This window comes from Chaetodon auriga, chromosome 16 (genome assembly GCF_051107435.1).
Source record: "Chaetodon auriga isolate fChaAug3 chromosome 16, fChaAug3.hap1, whole genome shotgun sequence".
In the NCBI taxonomy this organism is placed as follows: Eukaryota; Metazoa; Chordata; class Actinopteri; order Chaetodontiformes; family Chaetodontidae; genus Chaetodon; species Chaetodon auriga.
In genome coordinates this window covers 15,950,335-15,963,036 of record NC_135089.1, presented here as the reverse complement: position 1 = coordinate 15,963,036, position 12,702 = coordinate 15,950,335, and the positions used below count along the sequence as shown (strand labels likewise).

The window sequence follows — 12,702 nt, the reverse complement described above, 5'->3', positions numbered from 1 at the left end:
AGCATGAGACATCCAAAGTTTTTAAGGACAAAGCCATGATGACTGCTTGTTAAGCCCATAGTTTTAGTGATTTGTTGAGAGCTAAAGTGAGGCCATTGTTGGGCTACAGTAGAACTCTAGTATGACACACAATGGAGCACTTGCAATGTCACAACTCCAGTGATGCCATGCAAGACTTTACACAACAACAATTGAAGGGGACAGCTATGACGTTTGAGAAAAATACTCTCAGCACATCCTGACGTTGTAGTCTGACTCTACTGGTTGTAGTTTTTCTTTATTAATAGAATTACTCTGAAATCCAGTGTTTAAAGGAGGTATACATGACCAACTAGATTCTTTTTGCATATGATGTTTAATTGGCAATTTTTCCAACAAAACACATACTGTAAACATGCTTCATGGGGGCGGTCAGCCAGTCTCTCTGGCATTACACACTATGTAGCCATGAGGCCACACCTCCTCTCATCATTGCTCCTCCATCATCTGTTGTATTTTTTAAATATGCTAGGAGAGAGAGGGGGTTCTTGCAGAATGTGAGGCTCCAGTTACCTTATAAATATTACAGGTGAAAATTGGAGCCTTTAGGAAATTAAAGTGATGAGTTTGAACAGAGGACACAGCTCACTGGTTTTTCACAGCGTTTCGTTAAGTTAAGATAGCAAACAATGTTTGTACGGAAGAATATAATAGATATAAAATAATATATTTCTTTTAACAGCACTCTTCTAAATGTCATGTATTTCACCATACTGTAAAACAGACTCAGATTGAGGCAGAACAGTTGGATCAATTTTGTTTTGATTTGATGCATGATACTGTGAATAAAAAAAGGAATAGTCAAGGGCTTAAGTCCCACTGGAGCTATGCGGGGACATGTCCCACTTTCCAAAATTCTGTTTGTGTTCCATCAGTTTTTTTAGTTTCCAATTAATTTTCTCACTAAAATCTTTCTAAACGGTGTCCTCTGACATTCCAGCAGGGAAAATCCAAACAAGAGAAGAAAGGAGCTGATCATCATGTTGATGGACTCAGCAGTAAGATTAACGAGCAGCTACAGCGAGAGCTTAGGGGACTTTTTGCCCCGAGTGTTGGCCACATACAGTCTGCCCTATTTGCTGGCTGGTGGTTGTTGTGGAGACTCCAGACACCACTTAGAGCTGAAATAAGCTCTACGCTGCATCTTCTGCATCACTCTGAGTAAAAATGATAGTAATTTAGTCATATTTCTATTCATTACTATCTATCATTCAGTCACAAAGGGAGGAACATAAATGTAGACACAAGCCAATCATATTTTCACACATGCTTATCAGCTCTCTCGCTGGGCAATAAACAAGCGACCGGGTCCAGAGATCCTGGCTGTGTGGACAAAGTCATGGCTAGGACACACAACAGTTTGGATGGGAGAGCTGAGCTTCTGCCAGGTGTAACAGCAGGTACCTGGACCAAGCTGCTTTGAAATCTTTCTAAACACACTGGAACTAAATGCAGCGGTTAACAACGTAGGTTTGTTTTCTAAAATGTCTTGTACAAAACAAGACAGAAGAGGTAAAAACAGAGAGGCTGAAGCACAAAATGATTAAAGGATGGAAAAGAGGAGGGGTACATCAGGTCAAAGAGGTCATGTCTCTGTGACAGCAAACCTGTGCCAGGTGTAGCAGCAGGACTCTGGCACAAGCAGCTCTGATATATCTATCTTAATTAAAGGAGGACAGGTGGACTGGCGGTGAGAAAATGTGGGATAAAGACGCTAAAGGTTAGAGAGTGAGAAAGTGAGGGGATAGAGACAGAATGAACAAGCAGAATGTCAGAGCAAGACGAGGAGGACATAAACTTGGTAGAATTTAGATGGTCTGGAGGAAACACTAAGATATATTACCAAGTGCTTCATGTGTGAGCCATAGAGCTCAGTGCAGGTGAGTTTCCAGGGAGTGTCAGGTTTCTAGGAAAGAGAAAAGACAACATGAGACAGGAGGTGGAAGGATGTTCTCCAAGAGGGCGTGAGAGACTGTTTGCCAGGACACCAGGACTCCAGGCTCTGGGCCAAGACTGCCTGAAGTCTTTAATTAAAGTGTAATGCTCCAACAGTCTGAGCACTATTTCAATTATTATTATTATTAAAATATTGCATATTTTTTTCGTGCGGTTTGCTGCAGTTTTTAGCATGTGCTTCAGGTCACTTAATGGGTGAAATAAGTTTTGGTATTTTCTTTTTTTTTATGTGTTGGAGTGATCTCAAATTCCCCAAAAGATGGCTTTGAAGATGAAGGAAACACTGCTTCAAAGTTTTTTTTCTTTTTTTATGTTTGGCACTTCAGGATAGGGTTCCTTTACGAGCAATGATCAGTGCAGTACCTGTGGAGACTAATGAGGAAAAGATTCTTGAAATTTTCTGCACTTGTGTTTTTGTTATTAGTTGAAACCTTCTGATTGGAGTAAATAATTGGACTGTGAGTTTGTTTGTCTTGCACGATGTGATACGCAGCTGCAGGGAATTTGCCTGATAGCAACTTTTTTGTTTCAATAACTTCGTAAACTCTGCTGAACCTTCCTGAGGTTCAACACTTTAAAGATGTATAACATGCGGCCAAGCATTGCTCAGAACCAGAAGAACATTGATGGAGATCCAAAAGTTTAGCATCGTATGTCAGTCTGAATTATTTCTGAATATTGCTATTTGAGGGAAAGGTGCCGCTCTAAGAACATGGCATCTGGGAGTTTAAATATTTCATCCAGTGTAAGACATCATATAGCTTCAAAGAAGTGTTGAGCAAGCAGTTACTGAACACACAGTTATGGAAAAGATGTAGGAAAAGAGAAAATTCAAGAGAGTTAAAGAGGTTAAGAATGCAGATGACCACATGTACTGTATTTAATGTGGCCTGTAAATTGTCCACAGCTACTTAATAAAGTCAGACAAGGGCAAAAAGCACCTTAAAGCCCCTGAAAAGTTTTCTAAAATACTCATGAAATTACAACTGCACCTACAAGTTATGAAATCGACATACAGAAAAAAAAGTAGAAGTAAAAATTGGGTTTAAACTTGATATAACATTAATGATCGGCCACTTGCCAACAAAAACATCACAACATGTAAATTATTTGCTAAATATTTGTCTAAGCCTTTTGCCATTGTGGTGTGTGTTAAAGTGCATTGTACTGAGCAGGTTCTCTCCAAATAACAGCTCTAACATAATGAAATGGCATTAAAAATAGACCAAACAGAATACAGTGAGTTGTCAAACTCTGTTACCCTTTGGAGGACCCAACTTATGCAGTTATAATGTGGTGGCCCAGATTGGGCCCACAGGCCTTGCTTTAGGCTGCTGCTGGATAGAGAGTAGAAGCTGATGTTGTTGAAAAGTACGAAATAAATGAAATACAGATGGAAAGAATGGAAAACAAGGGAGAGAGAGAGAGAGAGAGAGAGAGAGAGAGAGAGAGAGAGAGAGAGAGAGCGCAGATGGAGACTCTGTGAAACGGAGAGGAAGGCACATAATACAGTCACAGAGGACCCTGCTGTCAGGTGCTCCTGCTGGCGACATGTGTGGAAACACTCAAATGGACAGCAACTGCAGTTGTTTTGGGAAGGTAGAGTGTGTTTAATTCATTGTGTCTGTGCCGTCCCAGATTTTCCCGCCCTGTCCAGAGATTTGAACCAATTTTCTCTCAAATTAGCTTCAGCGGCAGTACGCGACTGCAAAAAGAGAGATGCAGCGTCCGCAATCAACACATGGCAGTTCTTACAAAAACTGCTAAATAAAACTGCACAAAATATATCTATGCACACACGTTTTTCAGAAAAACTGACGTGTTCTTCAAACCCAGGGCTTGTACAGCACTCTGCATATTAAACCTACAGCCTGTCAATCTGTAGCAACACTGCTGACGTCCAGTGAGTGTCTTCACGTCTTTGTGACGAACACGCAGCTGCTCGAAGCTGCCAAAACCATGTGATGCACTTTACTGCGAAGACGCATACGAATCAAGCGGCTTAGCAGCCTTTGGATGTGCAAAGAATGTATGGAAATGTGTTCTTCGTCACACAATGCCCGGCACACATGCAGCCGCGCACACATAACACACACAGAATTATATGAACCCACAGACACAAATGCCGGCACATTCATGTGTGCGCACAGACGCATAAATACACACTAATCCTCAACACGTTCATCCTTATCTTCAAAGCACTTCTTCTATTCATTCTCTTCATTCTTAGTCATCAATAATGTGACACAATAATAAGTGCCTTATAGATGTGAAAATATGCCCAAATCTCTCTTATTTGGACAATTAAAGTGGATCATTTAAAGTGTTCTTTATCTATCCGTCCTCTCCACAAGTCTTCAGGACATGCTGTCTGAAATGTTGACTAACTGTGGCACAGAAGCTCATCTCAGTTTAAAGAGTAAGTGAACTTGATTATATGGAAACTCTCAGGACTAAAGCTTAAAGGACTTGAGCAGCATTCTCTGGTGCCATGTAAATTCATGGGGCGCTAAATAAAGCGCCCTCTTGTTGGTTAGTATTTAGATCTACATAAGATCCCTAAGATCCCACCTTGTCCCATAAAATGGATTTGTTGGTCCTGGCAGTGGAAATAGTTCAAAACATTTGACATCTTACATCAATAAACCACTTGTTGCATCAAACCAATTAAGGCTGCTTTGTCATGTTATGAGTTGGCCTTTTAGATAAAGAACAATTAAAATGGCTGTAGTGACACTGGTTGTAGAGAAAATCAGGATTTTAATCAAATCTTTGGACCAGCTTGGAGAATTTAACTGAGGTAGTGAATGATTACCGGTGACTCTGTCTCCTTTCTCAACAGCTGCTGTTGAGGCGCCCTGGAGTTACACAGTGGACCCAAGTTTGAAGCGTTCAATAAGCAATTAGTAGACTGTGATAGCATTGGGCACTTTACTGACATGTGTGAATGTGAGACTGCTCCTCATGTTTTCTGAAAATATATATATAAGATATACAGAAAATGTTCTCAGTTTGTCTTGGCTAGAAAAAATGATTCGAAATTAATCGACAGCAGCCACAAGAGAGGGAAGAACAGGCCTCAGTTAACGTCTGTATTTCTAACAACTACAGTAGATAAAGCAATTAGTCTGCAGTCTGCTTCTATTCTGACTGCAGTGTTTAGCTCAATACTGTCCAGACAGCACTCCCCTTACAAACAGATAATCATGCATACTCTACAAGGAGGCAAACTGTGCTTGTTAGTAGGTAAAGCTCCTGAAAGTGGAAGCACAAAGCTCAGAGCTCAAGCAGTCCAAATATACAGCACCCCAAATACACTTTCAGATGATGTACTTTTTGAGTTGCATTAATGTTTCAGGAGACCCTGAATTTCCTGTGAACCCAGCGCTCACTTCCCTCTCTGACACATGCATGCAGAAACGCCCACTAACGGCCAGCAACATTCATTACAGCAAATGAAATTCAACTGGTCATACGTCTTCTGAGCAGACTATTGACATAATCCTATTATGATGTTCCTGTTTGAGTGGAATCATGATAAGATCAAACACACACAAACAGATAAAGAACAAAGACAAATGTTTTAACATGTAGTACACCGTGATACCAGCTGCCTCCTGTTATGTTATGAAGAAGTCAGATGTTAAGATGTTGAAAGATACCAGTGGAAGAGTAATTCAGAGCGATAAGGGCACCAGAATGAAGGAACAAAACATTTTTTCTCAGCCTCTTATATCTCTCCAGGAAAAAAAAAGGACCAATAAAATGGGGCTACGCAACAACAAGGTTGTTAGTGTCTTAAGGGCAGAGTGTATGCATGTGTGTGTGTGATGGGGGGGGGGGGGGTGTAGTGGTGATGACCGAACAGCAGAGTCGACTTCCACTCAGGGAACTCGGGCTAATCTGACTCGACACGCTGAACCCACTCTATTTTTATTCCCTACAAATCTCCCGTTTTGCCCGACACTCACTCGTCCTGCTTTTCCCCCTCATATGTGGGTTATTTTCCTGATCTCCCCCTCTCTCTCTCTCTCTCCCTCCATTTGTTTCTCTCTGGTGCCGTTGGTATTTTTAACTCCATGGTCAGTGCATAGACAGTTCAAAGCTCCAATACATAAATATGGTACAAACGCTCACATCTTCATGGACACACACATGCTGCACAGCCTGCAGGATTCATCGTCTTTGCCTTGGCTTATCTTTTATGTGCTTACCTGACAGACATGACAGATCTGTCTGGAATGTGTGTGTGTCTACGTAGACATACCGCATGTGTTGTGATGTGATGCTTCTTTGTGAATTTCACCAGTAAAGTACGTTCAGGGTCAGAATGGAGCTTTTCCATTGGCACTTTTGTCATTGCTGAATCAAACTAATGGTCTTGAATTTTCATCGTAATAAATTAACCATGTCTCTGCCTTTGTTTCCATCATCTTTCATCCAGACACAGCTGCAAGAGACTACTACAAGAGCTACCCAATGGTAGATTACACCCACCGCCAGTCCCCTCCCACTTTCCAGCCAATCAACTTCCACCCCAAGGACAAGCCCTTCCTCCCACCGCCCGACATCCACGCGCCACTGGCCATCACCATCAACGCCTCCCAGATCCCCAAGCCTAAGATCTCTAAGACCAACACCCACCCGCTCACCTCCAGCTCTGCCTTCAAAGCATGGGACCCCAGTAAAAGCCACATCCAGCACCCGGTGGCCTCCCACATGGGCCTCCAGGGGCAGCAGCACCACCCCATCCAGCAGCAGCAGCACCAGCCGCTGCACCAGCAGAACAGCCGGCGCCAAGCCTACTCCAACAAGAGGCAGTTCAGCATCGAGACACTGCCCGAGCTCTTCTCGCAGCCGCTGAGCTACGGCCACTCGCCGCACATGCACCCCAAGCACAAGGGACTGCCCACCAACAGCAAAACAGAGGTCACAGTCTGAACACGGAGATGAATGGTTGAACACACAGAGGAGGAAACCAAGTGGAGTTTTAAGCAACTTTAAAAGAAATGCTCAGATATCTTTTATATCCACAGCTGTCACGGCGAGAGGGGAAGAAAGCAAATATCGTGTATAATCTGATTTTTTTAACTCTGCGTTTTCCTCATCATTGTTGACAACAGTAATAATAATGTGAGCGATATCTCTGTACTTTTAAGACCACTGGATCAAAACAGCAGCAGCAGATAAGCTGTGAAGGTGGTGGATTGGCAGGTGTTGGCTGTGACGCTTTGAACCTGGCGGCTCGTCTAAATAATTGAGTGGCCTCTCAGTGTGTTGGCACAGCTCTCTCCTCCTTCTCCTCTCAACCCCCTCACACCTCAACGGCACTCTGCACTGCTCTGTAGAATGACACCACCAGGCACAAACGTCCAAAATCCCACACACAAACACATTTACCCCACAAACTACCCCAGACGGACTCTACCCACTTTTTCGGAGACTGTCGAGGAGGCTGGTAGGGGAGTGTTTCCCCTAAGACTTTGGCTCCCCATCAGCAGAAACAATGCCATTGTGTTGTCAGCTCCCATTGCCCTCCGGCCCCTCCGGAGAGTGAGATATCAGCCTGGCAATTCATACCAGAGAGGAGGGCGGGGGTCGGGGAGAGGGGGTTGGTTATTCATCTCATTCCAGGGGCAAATGAGATGAGAAGGATCTGAACCATGTACACACACACAGACACACAGACACACACACACTACACACTTGTCAAAAACTACAGAAGGTTCTCAGCAGTGTCAGAGACCACAGGCACCCCCTACTGACACACAAACAGACGCACACTTGTCTCTCCCCGCACTCACCCTCAGAAACTGGGGAAACGAAATAGCGAGCTCTCTTGTTGGCATTTGTAACGGTTTGTTGAACTGCTCGTTTCAGTCACTGTCTTCTGTGTTGCTGTTTACCTCTAAAGAGAACCTGGGATATGTCACGATGCCTAGAAAAAGAGTCCATGTAACCAGAAAGGTCATTACAAAGTCATTGTTTTCCCTCTTCCTCTCTGCTCTACACTGGCTCTTACAAGTTAGACTGGGTTTCTCTCAAAAGAACATCAGCCGATGCTGCATTTTGGTGCAGGTATTTGGTTGAACCAGGAACTGAAATGATTTGATGAATATGTATATTGTATGTACATCCTCTAGGATCCACTTTACTGTGTTCAAGTGGCAGATCCACAAGTTTGCGAAGACATGATTTCATTATCAAACACTAATGACTGACATCATGGAGCGTTTCTCAATGTGGGAAGAAAAAGCACCGACGCATTACAGGAACACCTTTTCCCAGCATGGCTAGTCCTAAATACAACTGTTTGATGCATGCGTCTACTGCTGCAACGTTAACATAATATGAGACTGAAACCACTTGCCAGCGCTTTGCAATTTTACTTCACTTCCTGTAGATGAAGTGCTTTAGCATCCACAAAAGGAATGACTGCTTGCATTTAAACAAAAGTCCATGTAATTCCTGCTTTGAATGCACTCAAACACTGTAGACATACTTTTCTTTGGCATGAAAATGGTCAAATTTGGTTTGCATTACTTAGTTACGTGTTGTGTTATTTCACGGTGGAGTATTTCAAGAGAGAGTGGTGACCACAGGAACACCACCAGTTGCATGAGAGATGTTGGCGACAGTCTTTTTCATCTTTCCTCTTCCATTTGATTTAGCTCCTCATCTGTGTCTGGTTCCAATTAATACGGTAATCCATCAAAGTGCAGTGACTCACAGTGATCCTCATAATAGTCTGCAGGATAATCCATCATTGCATTCAGCTTTTTGAGTTGCCTTAGATGACAGTTTAATTGATTAGGTCAGACGGCAAGTTGTCCCTATGCAGTGAGCCATAATGGCCGTTCCAGGCAGTGACTTTTTTGTGTTTGGTCAGACTAAACTCTGCAGTTAAGATGGTAAGTGCAAACTTAGCATGACCCATAGAGTCACAATAGCAGTTTATGGAACTACACCACATTGAAATATACCAGAATTTCTTTTAAAGACACCTTGGATAGAGCTTGTGACTGAAGCAATGAATAATGCAACTTTTATGAGTAATACACAACAATTTTCAGCGCTGGTTATAGGTGGCTTCAGTTTCCAATCAGTATTACCTTTAAAAGATCTCCACACCACATGCTCTCACGTTCTCCTCCACCGTACAGAACAGTCCAACAGCCAATGTGACTCACTAATTGAATTCACCTTAATTTGTTATCGTGAGAATACCAGCTATGCCGCAGTGCATATGCCCGACACATGCTATAGCACATCAGACAGGTGGTGGAACCCAATCAAACAGCAGCGCTTACCAGAGTCACACACTATTTAGCACTTTATCACACTCCCTCTCTATTTCTGTTGCTCTCCTTCTCTTTTTCTGCTCCCCAGCAGACTGTCATCTTCCCCCCCGACCTCCCTCTGTGCATCCAAGTCCATCGAAGGGTTGAGTGATGATTACCAAGCACTTGTCTGGTGTTTGGTACCCAGCGCTCCAAGCTGTTATAAACCATGATATTCTCCTCTATAGTCCTCTTGCATGTGTGCTCAAGAGGAAACATAGACAACTTGCATCCACAAACACAGGCTAGGACACGAATCATCAATATATTACTCACATCTGGAAATTTGCAGGTGATCTTGTGTAATTAAAATTTTTGGACTCCATTGATTTTTCTTCCAAGCAGAAATGTCAGTCAGCCAAACTCCCCAATTTGCATCTCAATTATATGGAGCTGTGAGTGTACACAGATAAAATGAGCGACGGAGTAAAACTTTAACGAGAGAGAATAAATTAGCAATATAATGCTTGTTTGTTATGCTGCAGCGGTTCCTCTACTTTACCTCTCCAAGATGTGGAAAACCTGTAAGGCAAGCTGTTGGAGCGGCGCTCGGAGCTGCTGGCATGCTTTTGTAATAAGGGATCAGCAGAGAATGGGGATCATGAATACAAAAGCATCAATGGGATATGCATGGTGTGAATATGCATCAAACACATCTGCGCTTACGCTCCTGCCAGCGCTGCACAGTATGTAATGTACCATGTTACAGCAGGTTTCTTCTCCATGGCTTCCCTGTCTCTTTGACTTTTATTCCCACGAGGTGCCACACTTTAAGTGGGTCACTTCATACGAGAAAAGTTTTCTGGCCTCTAAAAGCCCTACCAAAATATTCTGTGGGGTCTGTCCTTAATCACTCGGAATGCATTAGAGGTTGAGAACAAACGAGGAATGACAGCGAGTAAACAAGCAATATGCGTCAGTAAAGCAATAAGCGCCCAACCGTCCTCACCCTCTCCTTATCTCTCTGTCTGTCTGCCTATCTGGAGCCCTCTTCGGAGTTTAGGGGTGGGTGCTAATGAGGGTGCGGGTGTTAAAACCAAAGGGAGAGCTGAGCGAACGAATTGGCTCTGCAGAGGGCTTGGGAGCAGATGAAGGAGATGAGACAGAAAAGAGAAATGAGGTTGCATGGACACAGCTGATATGGCGGTGGTAGTTTTTCATTCGGGTTTGCCTGGGTCATTTAAAAACATTAATTCTGGGTTTTATCTCTCTGATGTACTCAAACGACGAGCTTTCAAAAGCTTTGTGTGACTGTAGCTGAAAGGGGAAGTTGGTCTTTAATCTGAATCGCCCAATTTCAACATTGTTATTGTTGCGGTTGGGTCTCGGGAGGAGCTGGACCCACTCGTATCCCTACAACACTGGCTGACTTAAGAAACTGGAGATTTAACTCAATGGCACCACTGGCTCCAGGATTTACAGTTTAAGATTGGAGTGCACAGGAAGTGCTTTGGGACAAACAGAGCCTGAGGACAGGCTACCAGCAAACCTAAAGAGACTCACAACTTCTTCTCAACTTTCCTCAAATTTTGTTGCCTGGCATGGCTCAAATCGATTGGCTGAGTTTAAACGAGCACTGTGAATGGCTGACTCTTGAATATCCTCTTGCTCTTTGGGAGATCTGCGTTGGAGGTGCCACACTCACAAGACACAATCACGCTGATGTGCCGGAAAACACCTTTCAGTGTTAATTTCCCTGCGGTCGGGTATCCTGGATCCATGATTTTTTCGGCCATGTTGGATGGACGAGACCCCCTTCAGGCAAAGGCCTGCCTGAAAACAAACAGTTGCCAAAACAGAATCAATTAGACTGAAAACGCCTCTGTTGAGCCACAGTTTTGCCTCTGTTGTGGGCAATGTAAAAAACAAAAAAAGAACACATGCACAAACATACACGCACAGACACATGAAACAAGACACAAGAGCCACAGAGCTGAAACACTAATTATATCTTCTGTACAATGTCCACAAGTTTGTGGTACAAAACAGGACCAAAAGCCTCGAATCAGGGGAAACTGAGTACACCTAACTGATGCTCAAACATCCCAAACAGTGAGAATGCTGAGACTGTTTTGGATCATCAGCTTAGAGTGCATTTACTCAATCTCTCCTGATTAATGACAGACTATGGCACCACTCGCTCATCTCAGAGCTAACTGACTGTTGTTTGTAAAACTTCCTCTCTATAAAAGAAACAATGCAAGTATTCTACAACAGGTTATCTGAATGCAACCTGGTAGACATACTTGGGCTCCATGGTCCCTAGCAATATATAGGTTATGGTGTATGGTTCAATTGTTTCTTTGTTTTCTGTCAGTTTGTTTTTTGTACTGTGTTTTTTCAAGGATTAAGCTCCTGTCAAAAACAAAAAAAAAAAAAAAAAGTTCATTTGACCAATGGAAAGTGCTTCCAGACTTTAGACTCATGGCTGCGCACCCTTCAACCCCTCCCCCCACTCACCTTCCTTTACCACCAGGGGATGTCAAATGTTTGTGAGCTTGTGATCTTTTGAGTTCCATTGTATGGTATATACATGCACTCATGTATTTAATGTTAAAAGATATTGCATTGTATCCAAGTGCTTTGCCAACACATTAGCTGACAGGTGAAAGGAAGATTCAGTGATTTCTTGTACAGCTTTTGCATCTGCGAAAAATGAAAAATGAAAAAAAAAAAAAAAAAATCATGCGTTATTTCATGATAATTTGTTATGGGCAGCAATAGGCTGCCTTGGATTGCTATGTATTACTTGTGTATATATGTATGCTGTACCACTTGTCTGCTGTGAAATTTGTTGACTACTCAGCTTATATAAGGGCTTTTTATAGATATAAAAGCAGACTGGGCAATCTGACGTCACTCTCTGTAACTCAAGACAAATTTCTCTAGAGGTTTTTTTTAGGGATGAAGGGAAATGAACAGAATTTTCATGCATACAAGATGCTATATAAATAAAGTTTTGACTGACTAACTGAAATGTCTATAGGCACTCATACGACGTTGGCCCATGTGTCCTGTTTGAATAAATCTTTCAAGAAATACATTCATTTGTTAATTGTACGTGTGTGTACAGGCTGTTTCTGTTCAGGAGGAGCTATATTTTCAGAAATGCACGGGTAACCAACATTTTGTGACAAAGATCCAACTCAGACCATTAAAGGAATAGTTACACATATTTGAAAATAGACTTGTTCGCTTTCTTTGCCAACAGCCAGTCACAGCCAGTGAACCCTGCTTAACACAAAGACAGAAACAGCTGACCTGACTCTGTCCAAAGGTAACAAATTACGCCAACCAGCACCCTTAAAGCTCACTAGTTCATATGTTATATGTGGTTTGTTTATTCCACACAAAAATCTAATTGTAA

General features: G+C 42.6%; 1 protein-coding gene across 1 annotated transcript in view; it reads left to right on the top strand.

Moving 5' to 3' along the window:
• Positions 1–12,395, top strand: part of LOC143334106 (protein shisa-8-like) — a 91,469-nt gene extending 79,074 nt beyond the window's left edge. The window contains exon 5 of the mRNA XM_076752641.1: positions 6,440–12,395. Within this exon, the coding sequence (XP_076608756.1) occupies positions 6,440–6,936 (497 nt within the window). The 3' untranslated portion in view covers positions 6,937–12,395. The remainder of the gene's footprint in view (positions 1–6,439) is intronic.
• Positions 12,396–12,702: the final 307 nt, after the last annotated feature.